Source organism: Oreochromis aureus, linkage group 11 (genome assembly GCF_013358895.1).
Source record: "Oreochromis aureus strain Israel breed Guangdong linkage group 11, ZZ_aureus, whole genome shotgun sequence".
Lineage (NCBI taxonomy): Eukaryota > Metazoa > Chordata > Actinopteri > Cichliformes > Cichlidae > Oreochromis > Oreochromis aureus.
The window spans coordinates 28,049,209-28,074,104 of NC_052952.1; the positions used below are offsets into that span (position 1 = coordinate 28,049,209).

Sequence of the window (24,896 nt, forward strand, 5' to 3'; positions counted from 1 at the left end):
GCATGGAATGGGAAGGAACAGACTCAACACAGTCGTTATCAGGGTGTTTTTGTTCAGCTCCAGCCTTGAGCCCACAGCTGGCGCCGAAGGGGTAGCCGCATTATGATGGTGATTTTTCTTTTGCAAGATGAGAGCTACTAGGTGAATTCATGCCCTTTTCTTACTCTTGGTCTTTCAGTGCATATTCGAGTAAATTGCTTCACAACTGTCCTCCTCTTCTGAGCTTTCACTTTCTCTTTCTTCATCGTTTGCCCTAACATTTGGCAAGTTGGTGTTGCTTGGCCCAGCGATGGTTGCATGATGGATATTTTCTGGCACTTTCAGCCAATCAGTGTTTGCATAAATGCTATCTTCTGTTGTGTTTGGTGCCTACAATTGCACAGACAATATCAGTGGTGAAGATAATCTACTCATCCCTGTGTGATTTTACAAGTATCAAACTTTGAAAGAAATTGTTTTAAGAAGTCAAAGTACCTCATTTTCTTCCAAAGTTATAGGCCGACACGTAGCAACTGTATTGCTTTCATCTGGTAACTGACCTTTATGTTTACAGGGATTCTTCTGAGCCCTGAAAAATAACATAGAACATAAAGCATATATATGATTACAATTCATACATCAAAGTTTTACCACTGCTCGGTTTTTAGCACCCAGGACGAATTAACAAGAGCTGCTGAAAGAAAATGTCATTAGGTCAACCACCTTTACAATGCTTAGTAATGGGTTATGTTAGATTAACTGTCAGAGAGCAAACAATATCATTGAACGTGAACAGATAAAGGTCTCAAAAGTGAAAACATGTTAAAATTAACCAACACCGAAGTATTATATGGATTGCTGATGACTAAATCTGAGTTTTATTATTTTTTTCTAATGGATGAAGGCCCAAACAAGAAACAGTAATTATGAGTATTCAGACAAAAAGAATTTAAAAGCAGGCAAATAAAACTTAGTAAGATGGTGAACTGTGGGTAGATTTAACATTGTTCCATGAAATTTAGCAGTTGTTTACCTACCTGATAAAAAACAGCACAACACATATTGATACCAGCAGTAATGCTGTAAGAGCGGAGATGATCACTGGATACAGAACTGAATCTAAAAAACAGAAATATCATGTGTAAAAATATCAGCTTCATTTTTTCTCACTTATGTGTACAATAAATGTTTTGTTTTAATCACCAATACTATTTATATGGAACACAATCAACAATATCTAGAATCTCAAAATGAAAAAGTTTTCAACAAAACCAACAGATTGATTGCTCACATGGATTCAGGGAATCTAAAACTTATTGGAAGGAATTTTACTGCAACTGAATATAAGAGCAGTCTGGATAAAATCCCCACAGTATCTCTTAATGGCCTGTGTAGAGTACAGTATATCACTGACTAAGTTTACCACTGATAAGTTAACCAAAACAACTCGTAAAATGTTGTGAGTGAAGATGGTCATGACCCAAGGTGAAGTTCTTTATGAACATGCAATACTTTATCATTGACATTATTTTACTGACTCCTTTTGAACTCGTTGCAGTTTTGCACTAAAAAGGAGTGTTATCTTTAATGCTTTAAAGTTTAGTTGTTCGCCATTAATCTGTGGCAGGCCGTGGTCTGCGGTGCCGCTGAAGGGTAGGCAGACACACCTGCATGGCACCCGCAATCACGCCTCGCCGGCTTAAAGTCTGTGGTGGTTGCTGAATGTTTGTTGTTGTTGTAGTTGTTGTAGTGTGTAGCTGTCAGCTGAAAAGCTGCAGCCAGTGTGTAAACAAGCAACCATGAATAAAGTGCTGAAAAGCATGAACGAGTGGTCAGGTCTGTCGTGCGTATTTCATGCAATCATATTGATTAGTACGGAGCCCCTCTGATGACATGGTCCAAAAAATACATAAATTGTGGCCACAAAATACTACTTCATGCCCTCGAAATAATATAACGTGCCCACGAAATGCTAATTTGTAGGCACGAATTGGGTATAATGTGGCAACGAATTATGCATTTGTGGCAACGAAATAGATAACGTGCGCACATCATATTGATACAATTCCTGGACAGCTGCATAGAGACATAAGCATAAGAGTAGGCTAAACCTATACACCATGGACAGAGACAGTATGATTGAGTTTTATTTTAGGCTGGGAATGAGCTACAAATGCATTTTGAAAAGCCTGGCAATGCAAGGAACCATTATTACGGAGAGACATTTAAACAGGATATTGAGAGCCCAGTTATTTTACAGACATAAGTACGACCTGGACGCCGGGATAGATTTTATTGTCAACCAACTGCAAGGGCCTGGGAAGGATCACGGTTATCGGTCAAGTGTTTCGTGCCCACAAATTAGCATTTCGTGGGCACGTTATACGTATTTCGTGCCCTCGAAATAGTATTTCGTGGGCACAAATAAGTATTTCGTGGGCACGTTATACCCATTTCGTGCCCACGAAGTAGTATTTTGCGGCCACAATTTATTTATTTTTTGGACCATGTCATCAGAGGAGCTCCGTAGATTTGTCATGGTCTTGGGTTTTATGCCCAGGGTTTTGAGTTTATGGACTGTATTCTTGGATACTATTAAATATTATCTATTTGGCACCTAGTTTACATTTTCATCATGTAGAATCTTCTTCTTTATGTAGTTTTTAGTTCCTAATTGCAGTTTCTGTTTGTAATAGCGTTTATTAGTTTCTTCAGTGCTTCCCTTTGTTTTCGTTTTCTGTCTTTTCTCACAAGTTAGTCTTTGATCTTTGCAGCTAATCCTAATTCAACTCCTTTTGTTGTATTCAGAATATCTCAAACAGATGTGAAATGTGATATTTACACTGAACATCAATTTGAATGCTGCTGGAACGTCCAACTCCAATCTCATTTTCAGCATTGCAGAAAAATGTCCGTCTGTCTCTGGAGACTTGAATGTTTAAACTGGTTCCTGTCCCAATAAAAGTCTCCTGGTCTCCATCACCCATGAACCAAGTGTAGTTCCTCACTGCTGGGTTGGCGTTACTGCTGCAGGTCAGAATCACATTGCTGTTCTCTGGCACTGGACCAGAGGGACTGACTGAAAGTGTGATGTTTTTAGGTGAATCTGTAAAATGAGCACCAAAACAGGCACACCTAAATGTTAAGACAGTTTTCTTATAAAAAAAAAAAAAATGTGAATAACTGGAATTGTATTGTATTTTTTTTATTATAATTACTTGCTCTTAAACACATAACACAAAATCCTATTTCTAAGGATGGCTAGAGAGCAAACCACAGAAATTTAGTTTCATCTAAAGTAAAAACTGAAAAGTAAAAATGAAGTTAGTGTAAATATCTGGGTTGGTATGATTTGGATATTGTGCCCCTATTTTAGTTTTTTACTTGCTAAAAAATATGGGCAATTAAGCATCACCTATAACTTAACCCCCCCTGCTCTTAAACATAACACAAAATCTTACTTAGCATAAAGAACACAAATTTAGTTTTGTCTTAAGTAAAAAGTGGGGAATAAAATGGTGTTATTTTTTGGCCTGGAACCTTCCGAAGACAATATTACATAAATTGTACTACCATTGAATCCTATTAATGGAATTCTAGAAGGATACTAGTCAGGGTATGTAAACTGTAAATCTGTGATATTAATACATACATTGAACGTCTATTTGTAGGTTGCTTGATCGTTCAACTCCAATTTTATTTGTAGCCTTGCAAAAAAAAATACTGTTGATTGTTGAAACGGCAACATTCAATGTGCGTCCAATCCCAATGAGAGTGTGCACCAAAACATGCACACTGAAATCAGCAATATTTAACATAATCACTCATTCTCACACACATAATACAAACTTCTAAGTGTGGGAAGAGAGCAAACCACACAAATGTAGTTTTCTCTTAAGAAAAAAACTAAAAAGTAAAAATGACAAGTTGTTTATCTTGGCCTGTAACCTTCTGAAGACAATAATACATAGATTGCACTACCATGCAATTTATGTAATTTATGTCAGTTCTGATAATTGATTTTCAGATTAAAATCAATTTTAGCTTGAATAAAGTGATATCGATTCATTAAAATCCTGAATCAATTTTTAAATATAAATTTATTTCGCCCGAAACGCCAGGATCTCAGGTTAGACCTTATAAAACTATTTCGACAACCACCAAACAGCTAAAACAGCCAGGCCAGGAAAATCTCCTTCATGTTTTTCTGTGTTTTATCCTCAGTTACTTTGACACAAAGACATCTGCTGTGATGCTTACACCTCTGATAAAGTCTCACAAGTGTCAGCTTTCTTTTTATAGATATAAAAATATGGATATATACTGATAAATGATCAGAATTATAATATTTCTGACTGACTGAGGCAAAATTTCCCCGATTCAAATAAAATCGTTGATTGAATCGAATCGGGACCTTATGAATCAGAATCGAATCAATTCTAGAAATCAGTCACGATACCCAGGCCTACTATTAACCGAATTCCAGCGGGATACTAGTCAGGGTATGTAAACTGTAAATTTGTAATATTAATACATACATTGAACGTCTATTTGTAGGTTGCTGGATTGTTCAACTCCAATTTTATTTGTAGCCTTGCAGAAGAAAATACTGTTGATTGTTGAAATGGCAACATTCAAAGTGCGTCCAATCCCAATGAGAGTCTCCTCATTTCTACCAGCTCTGTACCAGGCGTAGTTTTCTACTGCTGGGTTGGCATTACTGCTGCATGTCAGAGTCACTTTTCGGTGTTCTACTATTGGACCAGAAGGACTGATGGAAATTCTGACATCTTTGGGTGAATCTGGGAAAAAAATGACAAAAATAGTTTTTGTAGTATTTGTAAGTGCAAAAGTCTTTTGTTTGTGACATCTTCACAAAAAAAATGAAAAATTGAAAGAGAATTTCTTAAATGTAATATAATATAAGAGATACATCACAGCTATTTTTTTTGGGGGGGGGGGTCTGAACTGTTAATGGCACACCCCACTGCAAACCACAAAGCCAAGTGACAATAGCAAACATTTTTTTTATAATTCTAATTTCTTGTTTGAGCATTAGAGTGAATCTAAAAGCCTACAGTACACAAACTCATGTGTCGACTGAAAAACGCACAGACATGCCGTCGGGGCTGAAAGCCGACAGCTCACTGATTCTGATGGGTCGGGGCTGCACTTTGTGTTTATGTCCTTTTTTTGTGCTAGATTCTGAAGCTGCAGATTTTGTCTCTCTCAACCAAAATTGACTGAACCAGCAGCAAAGAAGATCCAAGCTACACTTCACGTTTCGCTTCACACAAACATTGTCATGAATTCCCTCTTACTTTTGCTGTTTTGCTTCCACCATGACAAAATCACACTTCCTCTAGAGCTCTCTCTCCCTCTCTCAGTGTAATTCAAGAACAGCTTCCCATCTAAAAATCTTTATTTTCTGCATTATTCGCTTACTTATTACCCACCAGTCTACCGTTGTTTACAGTGCTGTCAGCCGCTGTTTGTTTTTTTTATTTTTATTTAAATAACTTCTGACAAGAAAGCCTCATTTCTGCTGTTCAAAACTGAAGAAATGTAAACTTGTAAAATTATGCCAAATTGTAAAACGCTTAGCTGTGTCTCTAATAAAACCTCTGTAACTTTGCGCTGCTTCACTTCAGCAGCATCAGGTAATGTTCATATGTTGATTCTTGATAGTTTTCTTCCGTTTTTGATCTAATGCAGAATATTTTTAAGGTTATCTGCTATAAAAAGCCAGGCCAGGAAAATCTCCTTCATGTTTTTCTGTGTTTTATCCTCAGTTACTTTGACACAGAGACATCTGCTGTGATGCTTACACCTCTGATAAAGTCTCACAAGTGTCAGCTTTCTTTTTATAGATATAAAAATATGGATATATACTGATAAATGATCAGAATTGTAATATTTCTGACTGACTGAGGCAAAATTTCCCCGATTCAAATAGAATCGTGGATCGAATCGAATCGGGACCTTATGAATCAGAATCGAATCGATTCTAGAAAACAGTGACGATACCCCACGCTACCATTAATAGAACTGTAGCTGGATACTAGTCAGGGTATGTAAACTGTAAATTTGTAATATTAATACATACATTGAACGTCTATTTGTAGGTTGCTTGATCGTTCAAATCCAAGTGTATTTGTAACCTTGCAGAAAAAAATACTGTTGATTGTTGAAATGGCAACATTTAAAGTGCTTCCAGTCCCAATGAGAGTCTCCTCATTTCTACCAGCTCTGTACCAGGCGTAGTTTTTTACTGCTGGGTTGGCATTACTGCTGCATGTCAGAGTCACTTTTCGGTGTTCTACTATTGGACCAGAAGGACTGATGGAAATTCTGACATCTTTGGGTGAATCTGGGAAAAAATTGACAAAAATAGTTTTTGTAGTATTTGTAAGTGCAAAAGTCTTTTGTTTGTGACATCTTCACAAAAAAAATGAAAAATTGAAAGAGAATTTCTTAAATGTAATATAATATAAGTGATACATCACAGCTATTTTTTTTTGGGGGGGTCTGAAATGTTAATGGCACACCCCACTGCAAACCACAAAGCCAAGTGACAATAGCAAACATTTTTTTATAATTCTAATTTCTTGTTTGAGCATTAGAGTGAATCTAAAAGCCTACAGTACACAAACTCATGTGTCGACTGAAAAACGCACAGACACGCCGTCGGGGCTGAAAGCCGACAGCTCACTGATTCTGATGGGTCGGGGCTGCACTTTGTGTTTATGTCCTTTTTTTGTGCTAGATTCTGAAGCTGCAGATTTTGTCTCTCTTCAACCAAAATTGACTGAACCAGCAGCAAAAGAAGATCCAAGCTACACTTCACGTTTCGCTTCACACAAACATTGTCATGAATTCCCTCTTACTTTTGCTGTTTTGCTTCCACCATGATAAAATCACACTTCCTCTAGAGCTCTCTCTCCCTCTCTCAGTGTAATTCAGGAACAGCTTCCCATCTAAAAATCTTTGTTTTCTGCATTATTCGCTTACTTATTACCCACCAGTCTACCGTTGTTTACAGCGCTGTCAGCCGCTGTTTTTTTTATTTTTTTGTATTTAAATGACTTCTGACAAGAAAGCCTTATTTCTGCTGTTCAAAACTGAAGAAATGTAAACTTGTAAAATTATGCCAAATTGCAAAACGCTTAGCTGTGTCTCTAATAAAACCTCTGTAACTTTGCGCTGCTTCACTTCAGCAGCATCAGGTAATGTTCATATGTTGATTCTTGATAGTTTTCTTCCGTTTTTGATCTAATGCAGAATATTTTTAAGGTTATCTGCTATAAAAAGCCAGGCCAGGAAAATCTCCTTCATGTTTTTCTGTGTTTTATCCTCAGTTACTTTGACACAGAGACATCTGCTGTGATGCTTACACCTCTGATAAAGTCTCACAAGTGTCAGCTTTCTTTTTATAGATATAAAAATATGGATATATACTGATAAATGATCAGAATTATAATATTTCTGACTGGCTGAGGCAAAATTTCCCCGATTCAAATAGAATCGTGGATCGAATCGAATCGGGACCTTATGAATCAGAATCGAATCGATTCTAGAAAACAGTGACGATACCCCGCGCTACCATTAATAGAACTGTAGCTGGATACTAGTCAGGGTATGTAAACTGTAAATTTGTAATATTAATACATACATTGAACGTCTATTTGTAGGTTGCTGGATTGTTCAACTCCAATTTTATTTGTAGCCTTGCAAAAAAAAATACTGTTGATTGTTGAAACGGCAACATTCAATGTGCGTCCAATCCCAATGAGAGTCTCCTCATTTCTACCAGCTCTGTACCAGGCGTAGTTTTCTACTGCTGGGTTGGCATTACTGCTGCATGTCAGAGTCACTTTTTGTTGTTCTCTTATTGGACCAGAAGGACTGACGGAAATTCTGACATCTTTGGGTGAATCTGGGAAAAAATTGACAAAAATAGTTTTGTAGCATTTGTAAGTGCAAAAGTCTTTTGTTTGTGACACTGCAAACCACAAAGCCAAGTCACAATAGCAAACATTTTCTATTATTCTAATTTCTTGTTTGAGCATTAGAGTGAATCTAAAAGCCTACAGTACACAAACTCATGTGTCGACTGAAAAACATGAAAATATGACGTACATAAAAAACTGCAGTTTAAACTGAAAGCAGTCGTCAGATGTGACTCAGTAAATATAGGTTTTTTTTTTCATTCTAAGTCAGTATTGGAGAGTTTCTGGGAAAGTAAATAATATGGCTAAATAATTATCAGTGTTGGGGAATAATGGAATACGCGTACCGGTGTTATGTATTTAAAATACAAAATACGAGTAATTGTATTCCCGTTACAGTTACTGCTTAGATAGGTGATAATTAGAATACAGTTACTTTGTTGAAATAAATGGATTACACAGTGGTCTTTTGATGTGTCATATGTTAGGCTATCCCCTCTCTAATTTTGGTAATTCCACACATTGCCGGAAACCCAAATAAAGCACGCAATAAGAAGCTCTAATGTAAGAATCCTTATTAATGTTGGTGGCGTCAGTTACACAATAGACTGTAGTAATAGTAAATTCGATTCTTTTTACTGAATCAAGTTTGAATGAGACACTCACCAAAATTAATTGGGTTTTTTGAGTCATTTGAATCATTGAGTTCAGAGAGTGAAAAAAAATGTACATTTTCACTCAAACTTAATTTTTTTCTCTTTTCATGTAAATCCTACTGCTAAGATCAGTGATTGAAAAAGAAAACTATTTTATAGAGCAAAAAAAGAAAAAAAAGATTTTTAAAGGGAACATTTATTTTATTTTATTATTATTTTCCTCAAATATGTCACATATATATTTTCTCATCTAAATAATTTAGTGAAATAGGGAATTTCTGATTATTTTACTTACATAATTGCAGCAGCAGAATGCGAGTCAGACACTGTATTTTTTTTTTTAATAGTGGTGGAACTGAGTTCATATATTTTTGCCTTTAGTCTGCTTATTATCTTTGCAAAACAAACAAATTGTAGACTGAATGTTATATTGCGTCTGTCAGACTATCAGAATTCATCTCAGGTGAAGGAGCGACTCTTCCACAGTAACACACTCTGAGTTTCAGCAGCTGAGAGCCGGGGGGGTGAGTCATATGTAGCGCAAGCATCCACTGAGCTGTGAGCCGAGAGGCGGTAATGCACCTTAACATTGGTTGTCAACCAAGAAGAAGACGAAGAAGCTGTGAGCCGAGAGAGAGGGGGTGAGTTGATTCGTTCAGCTCGTTTGAGCTGTGAGCCAGGAGGGAGGGGGTGAGTTAGTAAGGACTAGTCCTGAATGAGGCCCGCTACGGAGGAACTGAGTGATTCATTCATGTTACAATTCCACACCGGACATTAGCTCTCAAGAAGGGAGGGGGTGAATAACCCAAATGTACTGTTAGCAGAGTGATGCTACTGTGAACTGATGAGCTATTGTCTTGATGTGAGCTTTCTACTCAGGGTTTTTTCTTACAGTCCAGAGCAGAAATGTTTTTGTTAATAAACTGGCTGTTGTTTTTTTCCACAATTTTAATTATAAGCTAGATATATTTCTACTAATGAAATTAGTTTGCTAGCAGTAACAGAGATGAGTCAGTGAATGAGTCAGTTTGGATTGTGAATCATGATTCACGAGTCAGTAAAGTGATTCTGGAGTATTGAATGATTTCTTCATGACTCGCACATCACTAATGGACTGGAGCCAGCACAACAGAGCCGGCAGTGCACAGACAGGAATGCATTTCTTACTTTGAAATTCCAACACCACTTCGCATTTAAAGAAGAAAGGGGTGGGCGAAATCTGACCGTGCAATGCAAGCTCTGTTTGCCAGCAACCGAGCTGCTCTCGGCGTCAAAAGACTCCACCTCCAACCTAAAGAAATATCTGGAAGTAAGTTCTTTAAAAAAAAACTAACGTTAGCCTACTGCAACTACCTTGTTTTAGTTGTGGTAGCTACCTGGGTTATGTGCCACTTCAATATCTTCGATGTACTATTGCTGTGTGATTTATTGCTATTACTGAAAGCTGCATTACAACCGGCTAGCTGCAAAAAATCATGTGCAGTTCTAAAAGCAGACAGAAAGAAAACATATTACTAATACAGAAATAGGTTCCATATGAGATCACTGCTAAAAGTGCAGCCTTACCTAATGTCCACCCTACTCTTACTCATTTTATATTAAAATTTAAAAATCTAGTTGGTATTGCTTTCAGAACTGCACATGATCATTTGGAGCTAGCAGGTTGTTAATGCTATCCATCAAGTCTAACAGTCTGAACTAACCTCAGCTAACGCCAGCTAACAATGTCAGCTCGGTGGCGAGTAGCCTTCAGTAATAACAATAAATAACACAGCAATAGTACATTCATGTAGCTGCAAAAAGCATGACAATATATCAAGTAATCCAAAGTATTCAGAATATGTTACTCACATTGAGTAGCTTAACGGAATAAGTTACACACTACATTTTGGTCTATGCATTCTGTAATCTGTAGTGGAATACATTTTAAAAGTTCCCAACACTGGTAATTATATGAATTATTAAACATTTTAGGTCATGTACTTTAACAAAAATCGGACAATCAGCATTAGTTTAAAAAATAAAAATGTATATGTGTCATTTAGTTCAAATATATAAAACATCCACTGTATACAAGTCAGGCAAGTAAGCCATTAGCAGTAACTTTGAATTTTAGAACAAAATAAACAAACTCACATGAGATAACAGGAATTAAACTTGTTTCAGCAGTGACATCAGGGCTACCATCTTGTTTCCTGTAGACAGCAGTGCAGGAGATTTTATTTCCATGATGGAGGTGAGAAGCAGTGAAACTCATAACAGAAGTCTTGACTTTAGTTTTATCCTGATGCTCCTGCAGTATCTCCCAACTCTGACCCCGGTTAGGGGTCCATCTCAGAGCTGGAGGATGAGACCAACATGGAGCTGGAGCAGAGCACGTCAGACTCACTGAGGTTCCCTCCTTCACCTCCAGTGTGGATGGAATCAGAGTCGGTGAGGGAGGAACAGCTGGTGGGAAGACATATTTTGACCAGTCAATAAACAAATGAGCAGCAATTACTCAGGTTTTTATATGATGTGCAAAATCCAGTGAATTCAGAAAAAGGCCAGAGCATCTTGACAAGTGTCATTTACTCATAAATTGTCTGTATATGAATATAAAAACTTACCTATGAATGAAATATCTACACCATGTGAAAAAGTGTATTTCAGTGCATTATTACACTCCAGTCTGAAGTAATATTTACTTCTTTGAAGCAGATTTGTATTAATGAAAGTTGTGGAGCAGTCTTTCTTTATTAAGTCTCCTGTCATGTCTTTAGTTGGCTTTAGTTTTGCATTTCTACTGGTAAATGAAGGTGAATCACTCCAATATGCTTTACATGTATGATCTAAGTATTTTTCAAATCTGCTCTCTACATCAAAGGAGCAGGGGATGGTCACACAGGATCCTCTCAAAACATTTATATTCTGTGGCATTTTGATGTTGAACGTTCCACACAGAGCACCTGAAACACAACACAGTGATTTTTAAGGAAGAAATGGAATTGGTCATTTACAGCAAGAGTACAGTTGTTATCCTTGCTGTCTTTCTCCAGAATGTGTTAAATTCAAATACTTACACATTTTTATTGCTAAATATAAAAAAACCTGACAGATTTGATTGTTCAATACATGTTACATGTAAATGTTTCAAATTAGCAACAGTGTATTGATATTAATAATGTTAATAGTCATTACACAGTTTCTTTCACTCACCCTGCAGCAGAGAACTAACGAGAAGAAAAATCAGAGTTCCAGCCATCTTTGTTGCAAGAGAGTGAAGTTTAAAGGAGTCTGAAGTTTACACATAAAATAATTTACACGATTAGTTGTTAAAGATTACTAGTGAAAACCTGTTAAGATGGAAAGTGACCCAAAGCATCTTTTGCGAATATTTTTAGTCGGTTAGCTTAACCCTCTGGGGTCGACAGACGCGCCACATGACCAATTTAAGACGACACAGCTACAAGATGCAGCGACTCAGAGTCTCCATTCCAGCTTGGGTCAGAAGTACGGACTTCAAACTATATACCAGTTTTTGAATTGTGTCGATGGGCCACGTAAAACCAGAGTTATGATAAAAAATACACACGATGTTTTTTTCTGAACAAAACAGTGGTGTTTACAGCGGGAAGAACGGTAAAAACGGCGTTTTCTACAGACATCGATAGCAAACACTCTCCACTTGTGAGTGAAAAAAGAAAAAGAAAAAACACCCCTTCCCTATTGGTGTTACAGTTTACCATGTCAGCCAATCAAAAAAATGATATGGCAACATGTGGCACTTGGTTGTTTAGGGAGAAGGGGAAGTTTTAGGAGTGATGCCGCGACAGAAAGCTGGGGAGCGAAAGAAAGAGAGAGAGCGAGTTTTCTAAGTCAATGTGCGACTAATGTGAGACATTAGTGACGTTTAGCGTGTTTGGAGGCTATAGTTAGTGTGTTGTGTAGACATTGTTTTGTTTTGTGTGTCAGTTATACTGATGAATGTCACATTTGCTACATAAAAGCCATCAAAGGCAGATTCCAGTGTAAACGCTGTTTCCACATGGAAAGCAGGACTGATACGCTGTCAGACCTGCAGGGTTTAGGCCTGTGGTGTTCTCCTCTGTCTTATACTGAACACCAGTGGCGGTCCTAGCCTGTTTGGCGCCCTGGGCGATCACGCCCTCTGGCGCCCCCACACACACACAAAAAACATATTAAGGATCGTACATTAACATAAAACTGTTGTCCACACACACATATAAAGAGAGAGAGTATGCATAGTATGCAAACGGCTACCAAACAGCCATCAAAATTCTTCATACAATGAGAACAGGACTATGGAACGCCAGGACTGCCATAATGAATTACTTAAATACACCATTAAATAATTAATTAAATGTGGCAATAATTAATTAAAATGGGAATTAATTAATTAAATACATAGTTATGACACATGTAATTAATTAATTATTGACACATTGAATTAATTATTTATGTATTTCACATTTTAATTAATTATTGACACATTTAATTAATTAATTATTGACACATTTAATTAATTATTTATGTATGTCACATTTTAATTAATTATTGACACATTTAATTAATTATTTCATGATATATTTATTTATTTCATTTTGGCAGTCCTGGCGCCTGGCTCTCATCATGAATTAATTTTATCTGTCAGCCTCACCCATCAAACTCAGGGGCGGGGTTAACGCTGATCGACTCAAAACCATTGCTTTGGCCTGGTGGCCATTGTTTTAGCCCACAACAACCGGCAGAACTGAACTTTGAAAACCCTGTTTGTGTGTCACCAAATACCGCTTTTAATATTTTTTAGCCGAGAATGTAGTGGTTTAATCTTCATATGTCTGATCGGTTTGTCAAGATACAGCCTCTTTGCAAAAGTGCTTCGATGATTTCGGAGATGTCTGCCCAGTCTCACGGCAAAGCGGGATAGACCCGCTCGCCTCGCAAGCAATCGAGCTGTTGTTACCGCCGACAAAGCGCAGGCCCCGGTACACAGCTGTAATAACCCCCGCTGACACTGACTTATTTTACTGAGGTTATATTTATCGGGGTTTTATTTCCTGATGTTCGTATGTGTCCTACGTGTTTCAGTCGCCAATTCTGAATTATAACTAACATTAAAAACATGTTTAAGGAGGAGAGAGAGCAAATAAATTCGATTAACAGCTGATCTTTGGGTTTCTGTTCAGTAATCAGCGTGACCTGCGTATAAACGCATAAAAGAGAAAACGTTGGTGTTTCCGTCATGTAGTAACTGCTGGCTTTAACTGTACAAAGGTTGTTCTACACTATGAAACACATACAGACTTCATGATGTTCGGCTAATATTTTTATTGTGAATATTAATCATGAGGGTGACCTGTACACCACGGAGCAAGATCAGCATCTCTCCACGATATCTTCAGATCTCTGAGTTAACACAGAGTTTCCCAGCTGACTATCTAACTGTCATCTACGAATATGTCACGGGTCATATCAATATGATTTTACAGAAAAGCATCCTTAATACTGCCAACTATTCCAGAGACGTGAAAATCTACAGCATAAAGAACACAAAATTATAGCAGTCTAATGCAACACTGTAACAGAGATGAACCGTCAGTTTGTCGCAGATCAAAGTGGAATGAAAGTGATTGGTTGAACAGGTGTTCGTGATCTGTGTTATCTGCATTTTCATCAGTGTAAGAGACTCAGCAGCAGATTAGAATAACAGTTATACATTTAATAAATTACCAAATGAATCCACGATCGAACCTGTTCCGACAATTTGAGTTTGTATTCCCTCAGCTGCAGACTCGCTGCTGTTTAAATGTTTGAGAGGAAGATTAGATATAAAGCAAACATCAAACATAGACTCAGTCTGCGGTCACATTTGATATGAGGCCAGCACGGATATTGGCTGTGTCCTGTTTTAAGATCATACATGTAAAATTGTTGTCTGACCTCCGTCGATCCAGCCGCTCAGAGTCCGTGGTTACCATGGTTACTGCATAAGCAGCTATAATGTAAACATTACGCAGCATGGGTGTTTATGTTTTCATTGCAAAAGAACTGTCTGAATGGTTAACTGACGTTAACTTGGATAAATTATAGTTAAGGAGTATCACAGATAACGCCCATGTGAGCTGCTGAAATCAGTAGGCTATTACTGAAATACACGTGCTATATCATAAACTACGATATAAATAGGGAGGTCCTATTAACATGTTTAGTTTTAAAGGACACCTTCCTGCCTTTAGTCTCATTCATGAGCAGTATTAGTTTTCTCCTAACATCCAGAAGTCTGCACGATGTGTTTCATAGTTTGTAACAAACCTTTTACAGTTAAACATAACATGACCGAAAAAGCAAAAAAAAAAAAAAAAAAAAAAAAAAAAAAAAAAAAAAGAGAGAGAGAGAGAGAGAGAGAGAAATCACACAAATTATATGTTAAGCTCATTTATTTTTAGTTAAGTAAACTCTAAAATTCTAACATAGCTGGTGCTTAGAATACAGTTAAATAACTATTAAAAACAGATGATATAATATTTCTGTCCAGGTTGCAGTCTTCATCTTGAACATGCTGTTGCAAACTCTGCTCCTCTCGGTGGAAATGCGCCTTCTCTTTCCTCTTTGTATAAAAACATTTTAAAAGTCAGTTTAATCTCAAAATTCACTGTTAAATCCGAAACACACCAGATAAAGAAAAGCGAATAGTTCAGTCTAACACATGTGCCAGTGAACCATTAAACGTCTGTAAAACTCTGCAGTTATGAAACATAACTTTAATTTGAGCCAAACCGATTTGCTCAGTTGTAAATAAAACAGCGAAGTAAACGTGACCCGACAGACAAAACCTGAGTGAATTAAGTCCAGCGTTTAACCACTGAGAGCTAAAACTCAGGTGAGGTTTCAAAGCTGTGTGCAGGTAATTGGACATCAGCTGCCGATAAAGTGGCTTCGCCTATAAAGTCCTCTGTAAGGAAACAAGCTCCAGCAGCTCTGCGCTCGGGAAAATACTATATTTACTTATGTTGTGCAGAAAAATGCGCTGACATTGCGTTATATCAAGCACCGGCTGCCCAGTTAAACTGTGACTATCACCAGGTAACGTGGGCGTGTTTCTTGAATTAGCAGCAGGTGTTAAACAGCTGACAGGTGAGGAGGACGCATGCAGGTAAACTGAGGGCCTGCTGAGCTGATCGCTGGTGTCCTGAGAAACATGTCAGCTCGTTCTTTATGTTACGGAAGCACAGAGACACAAGACCAGGCGGAAAGAGACGATCGTTCGGTGAAAATGCGAATCTGCGAATGCAACATGTGGAACACGGAGAGTGGAATATGTAAACAAACCGGTTGACGTAACCCCCTCGGTGCACTCTGCATGCTGACTGTTAGCAGAGCTACTGAAATCTCTGAAAACATCTGAGCACTTTTGCAAACATGTTCTATGTTGATAACCTGACCAGACATGTGAAGATTACAGCGCGACATTCGCGGCTAAAACACTGTTAAAAGTGTAGTTGGTGACAGAAAAACGGGGTATTTTAAAACTACACCACCACCATTGCTGCCTGTGATTTGAAACGCATTCTGGGATACCTGACTGCCTCAAGTCTACAGAAGCAATCGATTATCTAGGATCGACCTGTTTTGACTTACATTGCATGGCAACCAATCAAATGTTAGAGAAGCTGCATGGGCAGCGTTAACCCCGCCCACTGAGTTTGATGGGTGAGTCTGACAGATAAAATTAATTCATGATGAGAGCCAGGCGCCAGGACTGCCAAAATGAAATAAATAAATATATCATGAAATAATTAATTAAATGTGTCAATAATTAATTAAAATGTGAAATACATAAATAATTAATTAAATGTGTCAATAATTAATTAATTAAATGTGTCAATAATTAATTAAAATGTGAAATACATAAATAATTAATTAAATGTGTCAATAATTAATTAATTACATGTGTCATAACTATGTATTTAATTAATTAATTCCCATTTTAATTAATTATTGCCACATTTAATTAATTATTTAATGGTGTATTTAAGTAATTCATTATGGCAGTCCTGGCGTTCCATACAGGACAAATCAACAACTGACAATGACTAATTAATATTAAAATCTGTAACATAAAGTATTGTTTGGAGTTTAATCTGTTAGTGTTGCTATCTTTACAATTTCTTCTTGGAGCAGCTGTAACCCACATAATTTCCTTAGGGATTAATAAAGTATTCTGATTCTGATTGTTTCAGGATGACCTGCCATTATCCAATGACACATCTGCTTACCTGTATCTTTTGCTCATTTCTCCTTCTCTTCTTTTCTATTTTTTCTAAACTGAGCACCTGATGGCTTTGAACTTTTCTTGTCCATCTTCCATTGGTTTTAATTTTGCACTCCAGTATGAACACCCATCCCTCAACCCAAGGATCACCACAACATAACCTAATAGACCTACACCTTAGTTCACAGATTCACTTTGTCTAGGGTGCATTTCTGAGATTTCACACAACCCAGGATTCAAATCATGAATACATAATAGACTTGGATTTACAACATTAGGAATGAAATGTGCTCGATTTGGAAGCAGCCGGGGCTCCTCCCCTTTCGACTGGTTGTGTGTGAGACTTTAAATCATCAAACTGTAAATTTTAAATTGTTATTGATCCCTTTACCCCAAGTCCTAAAGTGTATATTTATTTTCTTACTCTTCTTATATTTATTGTTTGTTTACTTGCACTGCTGTAACTGGAGCCTCGTCGTCTCGTCTCTCTATATACTGGACTGTATGTAGCGGAGATGACAATAAAGTTTACTTTGACTTCAGCAGCGAGCAGGCGCACCGAGGGCTCTCGCGCTCACTTTTCGTGTGTAGAATTTTGAAAAAACATCGGTGCAAATTATAAGTCTGCATCATGATGTCTGGTGTTTTCATGTTTGTTATTTTGTTTTATTTTGCTAATTGGTTATTAGATGCCGCTCCAGTCAGCCAGAGAATCCCCCGCCGCCCCGCCCTCTCCTCTCTGCGCCGCAAGCAGCAGGCGCACCACGCAAACGGAGGGCGCCCTTACTCCCAGCAAATGGGCGATAGAAAACCGATCGATGCCTGTGTCATTCCCAATATGCGCTGGCTGCCGTAGGGGCAGCATGAGTACGAGCGTTTTTTTTCTTTTTTTGCCGATGCCCGTGATGCTGCCCCCCATCACGATGCCGCCCCGGGCAACTGCCCGTCTCGCCCGTATCTAAAACCGCTACTGCACTGAACACAAACTATTTTTTTGGACTGGCACAAATCATTTGTGTGGCTTCTTATTTGATGCAGAACACCTGATTGTTCTGTAAATAGATTTAAATGGTTATATAAAAAAAAAAAACGGCTGCATTTTTAGGTAAATAGTACCATATAACTTTGTTGTTTGCAAAACTTGTGCATAATTTTTTAGAAATGTACAATTTCTATTTGCATTTCAAGTTACGAAAATGATTCGTTAAACATGTTTGTGGGTTTTACAGTAAATAATATAACTTTTTTCTACTCGGATTTTGAATGTTTTGTCTGAATTTAGATCAACTGTGCTAATATAGTATGCCAAAATGAAAAAATAACTCAAATTTCAGATATTTGAGGTTGTGCTGAAAGTAATGATACCAAACAAGGCAAAATAAACCGTTTTTTAAAGGTGAAATATAGAGGTAAAATCAAAAGTAGTCAAAAACGGCCAATTATACTCTGGACCCCACAGGGTTAAGAAAACAGTGTGATACAGCACATATTTTTCAGTCACTGGGAGAAACAGGAGTTCATCATGATCTTTAAAATAAATGACCCATATGGTTTTAGTTTTATAAAAAAGCAAATAATATAAAAACATACATCTTTTGTTTCAGAAAGTCTAAAACATTAAATGATGCAAGAGAAAAAAAGAGGAAGTTATAAGCCAAAAGCAGTTTTAGATCACTTTCCAGATTATAGCATTCTTTATGAAACCAACATAATTCATGTTTCTGAAATACTCAGAAGCAAAAGTCTTCTGAAGACAGAGAATTAATGGTCTACTGACTATCATGAAAGTCTTAAAATTAAAAACAAAAATGAATTGCTCACCTTTTTTCAGTCAACCTTTTTGACTTTTTCTAGAATTTTTATGATCGCTTACATTCTCATTATGTCTATTGAGCAGTCGATTGCTCAGATGTGAGGTTTTCTAAAAAGTGCTTTAAAATGATTTAAAATAAGGAACTAACAGATAAGTCCCTTTGAGTGTGAAAATTAGATATCTTGTGTTACCAGAAGTGACTGTGTTAAGCACTACCTTTTTTTCTGACATCCTGTTTCACTGAATGTGTTGTATATGAAGGAGTATTAGAGCCACATTAAGAAAATGTTGATCACTTTGAAATTTGAGATTAAGGTTGTAATTACTTTGAGAAGAAAGGCATAAGTCTATTTTGAGAAAAAAGCTGAAATGTGCAGATTACCGTGTTTTTCAGACTATAAGGGACATTTAAAATCCTTTCATTTTCTCAAAAATCAACAGTGTGCCTTATGTATGAATTCTGGTTGTGCTTATTGACCGTGATTTTATGTGGTACACTGAGTTATTATATACCCTTTAAATGCTTTTCTCTTTTTGTTTCTACTGTAGCTACTCATGATCCCCTTAATTTCCTCTCTTCCCTACTCACACACCCAGGGGCCGTCCCCCACGTCCTTCCACACCCCGTAATACCTTTCCCATTGGGCTTCACCCTTAAAGGGCTATGCCTGTAACATATCACTTCCAACATAAATGAAGACAGAAAACTAAACAGCAGTGACTTTTGTAGGGTTACTGAAGTTGGACTAGCTGGTATATAATGATGTGCTAAGTGATTGCTGCGACACAGCTATGTTAGCAGTTGTGTTTTAAATATAAAAAGTTATAAATATTTTAGTAAATGTTGTAAAAATGATTCGAAAAAAACATGTTTTTGTAAAGTTTTGAGCTAAATGTGGAAAAATGTTGCTGTTAATTTCAGCATGCTTAGGTTTACAAAAGGTGCCCCATAGCCTCTTGTTATCTTTGAATAAAACAGATATATTAATATGTTCATATATAAACTGGCATATTCATGCTAACTTGCATATTCATGAGTTCAAAAAAAGAGAAGTCAGTCAGATGTGAGGCTCTTGTTAAAAACTGATGCAAAATGAGGAAATAACACAAAAGCTGCTGTGAGTGTCAGCATGAGATATACTTGTCACTAGAACTGACTGTATACAGTGCCATTTTCTTTGTTTCCCCCACAATTTTTGCAGCATAGTGTACTCTGTATTACTCTGCTTGTGCCAAGGTGCCAGACTCTTAGGTGGACCAATTTTTAGGGTAGTGTGTTTTGGGGTTTCAAAGCCCCATAGATATTAGGTATTGAAAGTAACGCAGCTCAGCTGCTCCAATAATCTTGACATGTACAGAATCACCAACGTTTTCGCTTATTCAATCTTACTGGTTGTCTTTCTTTCCTAGATCACCTGTAGCATTCCATAAGCACCCTTCCAGCTTTGAAAAATGTCCAGCAGGGATAACCACATTTACTCAGGGTGTTTTTGATATGACGTTCTTCTGCTTCCCTGGCCCCTGTGTCAGAGACCTGGAATACTTGCTGTGGTAAATGGAACCATGAATTCTGCTGTCTGCCAAAAAAGTCTGATGGGGAATGTCTGGCTATCTGTTTGTGACTTCAAGCTGAAACACATTTGGGTTCTGCAGCACTACAATGATCCAAAACACACCAGCAAGTCCGCTTTTGGGTGGCTTCAGATAAACAATATTAAGACTTTGGAGTGGCCAAGTCAAAGTTCTGTTGTCAATCCAATTGAGATGCTGTGGCATAACCTTAAAAATGCGTTTCATGTTTGAAAACCAACTGAATTACAACAATTTTGCAAAGATTCATGGGCCAAAATTCCTTCACAGCACTATAAAAAAAATCATTGCCAGTTAACACTTGATTGCTTGATTGTAGTTGTTGCTGCTAAGGGTGGCCCAACCAATTATTAGGTTTAGGGGGCAATCACTTTTTCACACAAGGACATGTAGGTTTGGATTTTTTCCCCTTAATAATAAACACCTTCATTTAAAAAAAAATGCATTTTGTGTTTAGTTTGTCTAATAGTAAAATTTGTTTGATGATCTGAAACAAGTGTGACAAACATACAAATAAACAAAATCAGGAAGGAAGCAAGCACTTTTCACAACACTGTATATATGCTGCAAAGTAATGTTTATTGAAAGATTCCTCCACCGAAGAAAGAAAATAGTGCTTCATAACGTGAAGTAGATAATGGAGCATGCGGTTCCTTAATCACAGATCACTGGAGATGGATCTGATAAAGAAATTGTTGTGATCCTGCAGGTAGAAACTGTGATCGCACATCCATTTATTTACATTCTCTGAAGAGATTAGAGGTGCGACGACATGAGCGAGAGGCTCTCTGCACAATATTCCTGTTGGATTAAACAAAAGGTAGTTATTAGCCAACACCAATATGTTGTATTTCTCTATTTTAGATTGACATGTTTGTGTTATATTCAGTGCATCCAATGAAGTTATTTGTGTATCTGCTTCTTTTTTATATATAGAATACACTTCTTTGAAGTAGTTGGAAGACATGCAGTAACTGACCTTGGGGGCAGCTTCAAACCCAGGCCTCAGCATTACCCTTATGGCATATTGATCATGTCCTCTACCAAATTAGCTAAACTGTACACATTTGTAGTGTTTGAATATTGCACCTAATATACGAGATGGATCCCCTTCAGAAATCCTAACCAGCATCTCAGACAGTGATTTCGTAACACTTGTGTTCAGTCCTTACATTAAAGTTCCAGAGACATGCAAGGGAGTGCTGAAGCTGTATGAATGACACAGCTTACTAAATCACTTTAAATGAGATTTTTCTTTAATTTGTTAACTGTTGTACAGTATATATACTGCAAATAAATCAGTCAATTAATTCATCACAGTCATATTATATTTATTCAAAGGTGTGATTATTTATTTGATCTATATTTATTCTGCTGTCCAGAAACTTACCTCCAGTAACCAGTGTTGATAAAACAAGCAATGTCATCAGCTATATTATTGTCAGTGAAGGCTGTAAAGATAAAAAGAACCAATTTTAACATGCAAAATAAAATACAAAACATAATAAATTATCCTGTTTGCTTTGGGCGCAAGAACTCACAGTTGCAGGAGGTACGGCAAATATTTCTGGATGGACGAAGCCCCGAATTACAGAAAAGGCTGTCAGACAGCTGGAAGAGCCCGTAGAGGCCGAGGGACAGAGGCTTCGTGTTTTCTTTGGAATCCTCCTCACTGCTGTCATCCATTTCTCCTCCAATTTGCCCGATCTCCTCCTCACTGCTTGAATGAGCATGTCGCTTTCTTCTTTTCATGCGACTTGTGCTGGTGGAGCTAGTAATCGCAGGGCTAGTAGTCGTGACAGTAGTAGTAGTAGTAGCAGTAGAAGTAGCAGCAGTAGAAGTAGCAGCAGTAGTAGCAGCAGCAGAAGTAGCAGCAGCAGTAGTAGCAGCAGAAGTAGCAGCAGCAGTAGTAGCAGTAGAAGTAGCAGCAGCAGTAGTAGTAGCAGTAGAAGTAGCAGCAGTAGAAGTAGCAGTAGTAGCTGTAGCAGTTGTAGTAGTTTTGGTCAGGTCAGTGGTTGCTGAGTTGGTGCTTGTCAGTGTCGTTCCTCCAGTGGTCGTTAAGGTGACTGCTGTTGTGGAGGGGGTTGTGACCACTGTTGGCTTTAATATTGTAGTTATGTGCTTGCCAAACACATTGACCAAGCTGGTGTTCAGATGAGAGATCCTCTCCAATTCACAGACAACTGTGGCAAACAAGTCACACATGCAAAGAAGTGAGAGCAAACAAAGGAGAAAAAATAAGATTATAAAGGTGATAACCAGTAAAAGTTGCTGTTTTCTTTAAACCTCCAAAATGTATGTGCTTTTAGTTTTACTTTAGTGGTTACTTTTTTCAGTCATGGGGGCCACATGATTTATAGTTGCACCAATGAGTGAAAAATATATTTCATTGTATGTCAGATTAATTTATAAATGAATAGACAAACTGGTCTAGGCTCTCTCTCTTTGCTATTAATGCTCCATTTGAATCCTCAGAGTAACTGAAGGTATCAGATTTATAAAAGTTAATATTTTCTTGTAATACAGAAGAATCATAAACAGCATTAAGCTTAAACACCAAAACCACATTTAAGCTTACTTATAGGCAAGACGCTTTCCTCGAGTCTCCTGGGCAGACGAATCGCATTTGCGAGCTTGTCTTTGAGCTCGCATTTGGAGACGAGCCGGCTCTCAGTAAAGCTGGGCAGCAGAACTGCCACAGCCACCACAACAAGCAACCCGAGTTTCATGTCAGCAGTTTCTGAGGGAAAAACACGAAAAAAAAAACAACTTACGTTTTTTTTGTTCAAATTTGTATATGTACTCAAATTTCTCAAATTGCTAAAAAATGTATATGGATTCATGGCTTTTTAAAATAATGATTCATGTACAATTCAAGCTTTACTGAACTCTACTTTTGAAAGCATAAAGCTTTTTTCTTTTCTTCTTGTTTGATGACACTCATTCACATTTCTACAAAATGCCAAAAATACATTAAAGGATACATACAAACAAATGGAAGTTGTAAGATTTTGTTATTAATCTGTATTTGGTTTTCCACAATGTAATTGCAGAACTTTTAAGATTTATTAAAACTAAAAAATCTGTTGGTTTAAAATAAGGTTTTCTAATGAGGACACACTCCCTGCCTTTAAAGCAGATTGAGTCAACACAGTTTATTGTCAAATAATTTCTCCTCATTCATTTTTTAGTAAAGTCACTGTCAAAAAACATTTTAAAAACCATTAACAGAGCAAGTGAGGGAGCAAGATGCAATTTTTTTTTTTAAACGACTATAACAAGCACTAAGTGATAATCAAAATAGTGAAGAAAATCTTCCTTACCACTGGGATCCACCTGATGGACAGTTAACCTGGAGAAATTTCCCTCTGTATGTTTGCAGACACAGCCTGTGAGTTTATATATGCCTTTTACCACTGGACCAGCCTGCTGTCTTTGTTGTCTGGGGAGTTTCACTTGTGAAACAGGAAAATTTTTAATGTTCATGTAACAATACACAAAGGTGGCTGTGATCATTGTTGGGACACAGATTATGGATTACATTCTTTTACCTAGCCCATATGACGTTAAATCACCCATCACCTGACCAGGGCATTGCATGCTGTCATTGACTCGAATACAAAATGACAGCACCCAAAAAGATTATTCCGGGGCAAACTTTACTCATTTGAATTTTGTAATTTAACTGTACAGGAGATGTGACCCTGAATAATCTTGGTGTATTTCTGCATTTGGAGTTGCAGAATGTCTCTCCTTGAAATATTTAGAATCAAACTGATATGAAATCACAATGACATTGATCACTGGAGACTAAAATGAGATCAGTTCATGCTTAAATGTAAGTTACTATTGATGGCATATTTGAAGAAATTCACAGCAACATCTATGCAGAGAAATAAATGTATCAAAGATGATATTTTCTGTCTCGTGTAAAGTTTGCCCATATTAATCCAGCACTGAACACAGAGATCTAAATAGTTTGCCATGGTTAGTTTTGCTTTGTCATCATTGAAACACATCGAATGACATTACAAATCTCCAGGAAGTTAAACACATTAACAATGATCTTTTGTTTTAAAAGAACCAGTTTAAATTAGTCAGTGTCCACCTAAACAATCGTCTAGTCACAATGTGACGAAAAGAGGGGCTTAAGTCTCTTTAGAAATGTTTACTCACTGATTTAACTCCACTCTGTATAAAATTTAAAGTTATTTTATTGTTTATATAGGATTACAGTGGGTTATTCTACAACCAGGGGTGCATGAAATGAAAAAGAACTTATTGTCACGAAAAGGAAAAAAAACAACAACACACAACACAAACCACTTGAAGGTCCATTTTACTGCAGTCAAATTAAGTTAAATATTTGGCACATGGCTACACAGAATAATTAATGCATTTCATCCCTGTTTGGTTAAGGTGAGTTTTATTGCCACCCCCTCCTCCCCCATTGCTAAACACAGTTAGCATACCAGCCTAATTCTGTTTAATGTTTAATGTAGAATGATGCCTCTTTAAGATAGCTGTTTTCTGAACTCCATGGCAAACTGATTCAAAGTTGCTGCCAACCAAAAGAACTTGGCTTCAAACAGACAGGATATTTCCCCTGTGGTAAGTGCTAGAACATGTAGAAT

At 37.2% G+C, this 24,896-nt stretch overlaps 2 protein-coding genes across 3 annotated transcripts; both read right to left on the bottom strand.

The window, feature by feature from the left end:
• Positions 1-12,285, bottom strand: LOC116334088 (B-cell receptor CD22-like). Of its 2 annotated transcripts, XM_039619014.1 has the most exons (10): positions 11,783-12,285; positions 11,194-11,532; positions 10,721-11,032; positions 7,652-7,915; positions 6,086-6,349; positions 4,518-4,781; positions 2,822-3,085; positions 1,017-1,098; positions 475-568; positions 1-369 (listed from the first exon to the last, which is right to left on the bottom strand). In XM_039619014.1, exons 1-10 carry the CDS (start codon positions 11,826-11,828, stop codon positions 175-177), a joined length of 2,124 nt encoding a protein of 707 aa, XP_039474948.1. In that variant the 5' UTR covers positions 11,829-12,285; the 3' UTR covers positions 1-174. The 2 variants fall into 2 exon arrangements, with proteins under 2 accessions (XP_039474948.1, XP_039474949.1); XM_039619015.1 differs by lacking the exon at positions 2,822-3,085.
• Positions 12,286-20,832: 8,547 nt separating this feature from the next.
• LOC116334086 (A-agglutinin anchorage subunit-like) lies at positions 20,833-23,619 on the bottom strand. The gene is made up of 5 exons (XM_031757413.2): positions 23,586-23,619; positions 22,841-23,002; positions 21,804-22,445; positions 21,653-21,713; positions 20,833-21,063 (listed from the first exon to the last, which is right to left on the bottom strand). The coding sequence occupies exons 2-5, from the start codon at positions 22,989-22,991 to the stop codon at positions 20,997-20,999; spliced, it is 921 nt and encodes a 306-aa protein (XP_031613273.2). The 5' UTR covers positions 22,992-23,002; positions 23,586-23,619; the 3' UTR covers positions 20,833-20,996.
• Between the last annotated feature and the right edge of the window lie 1,277 nt (positions 23,620-24,896).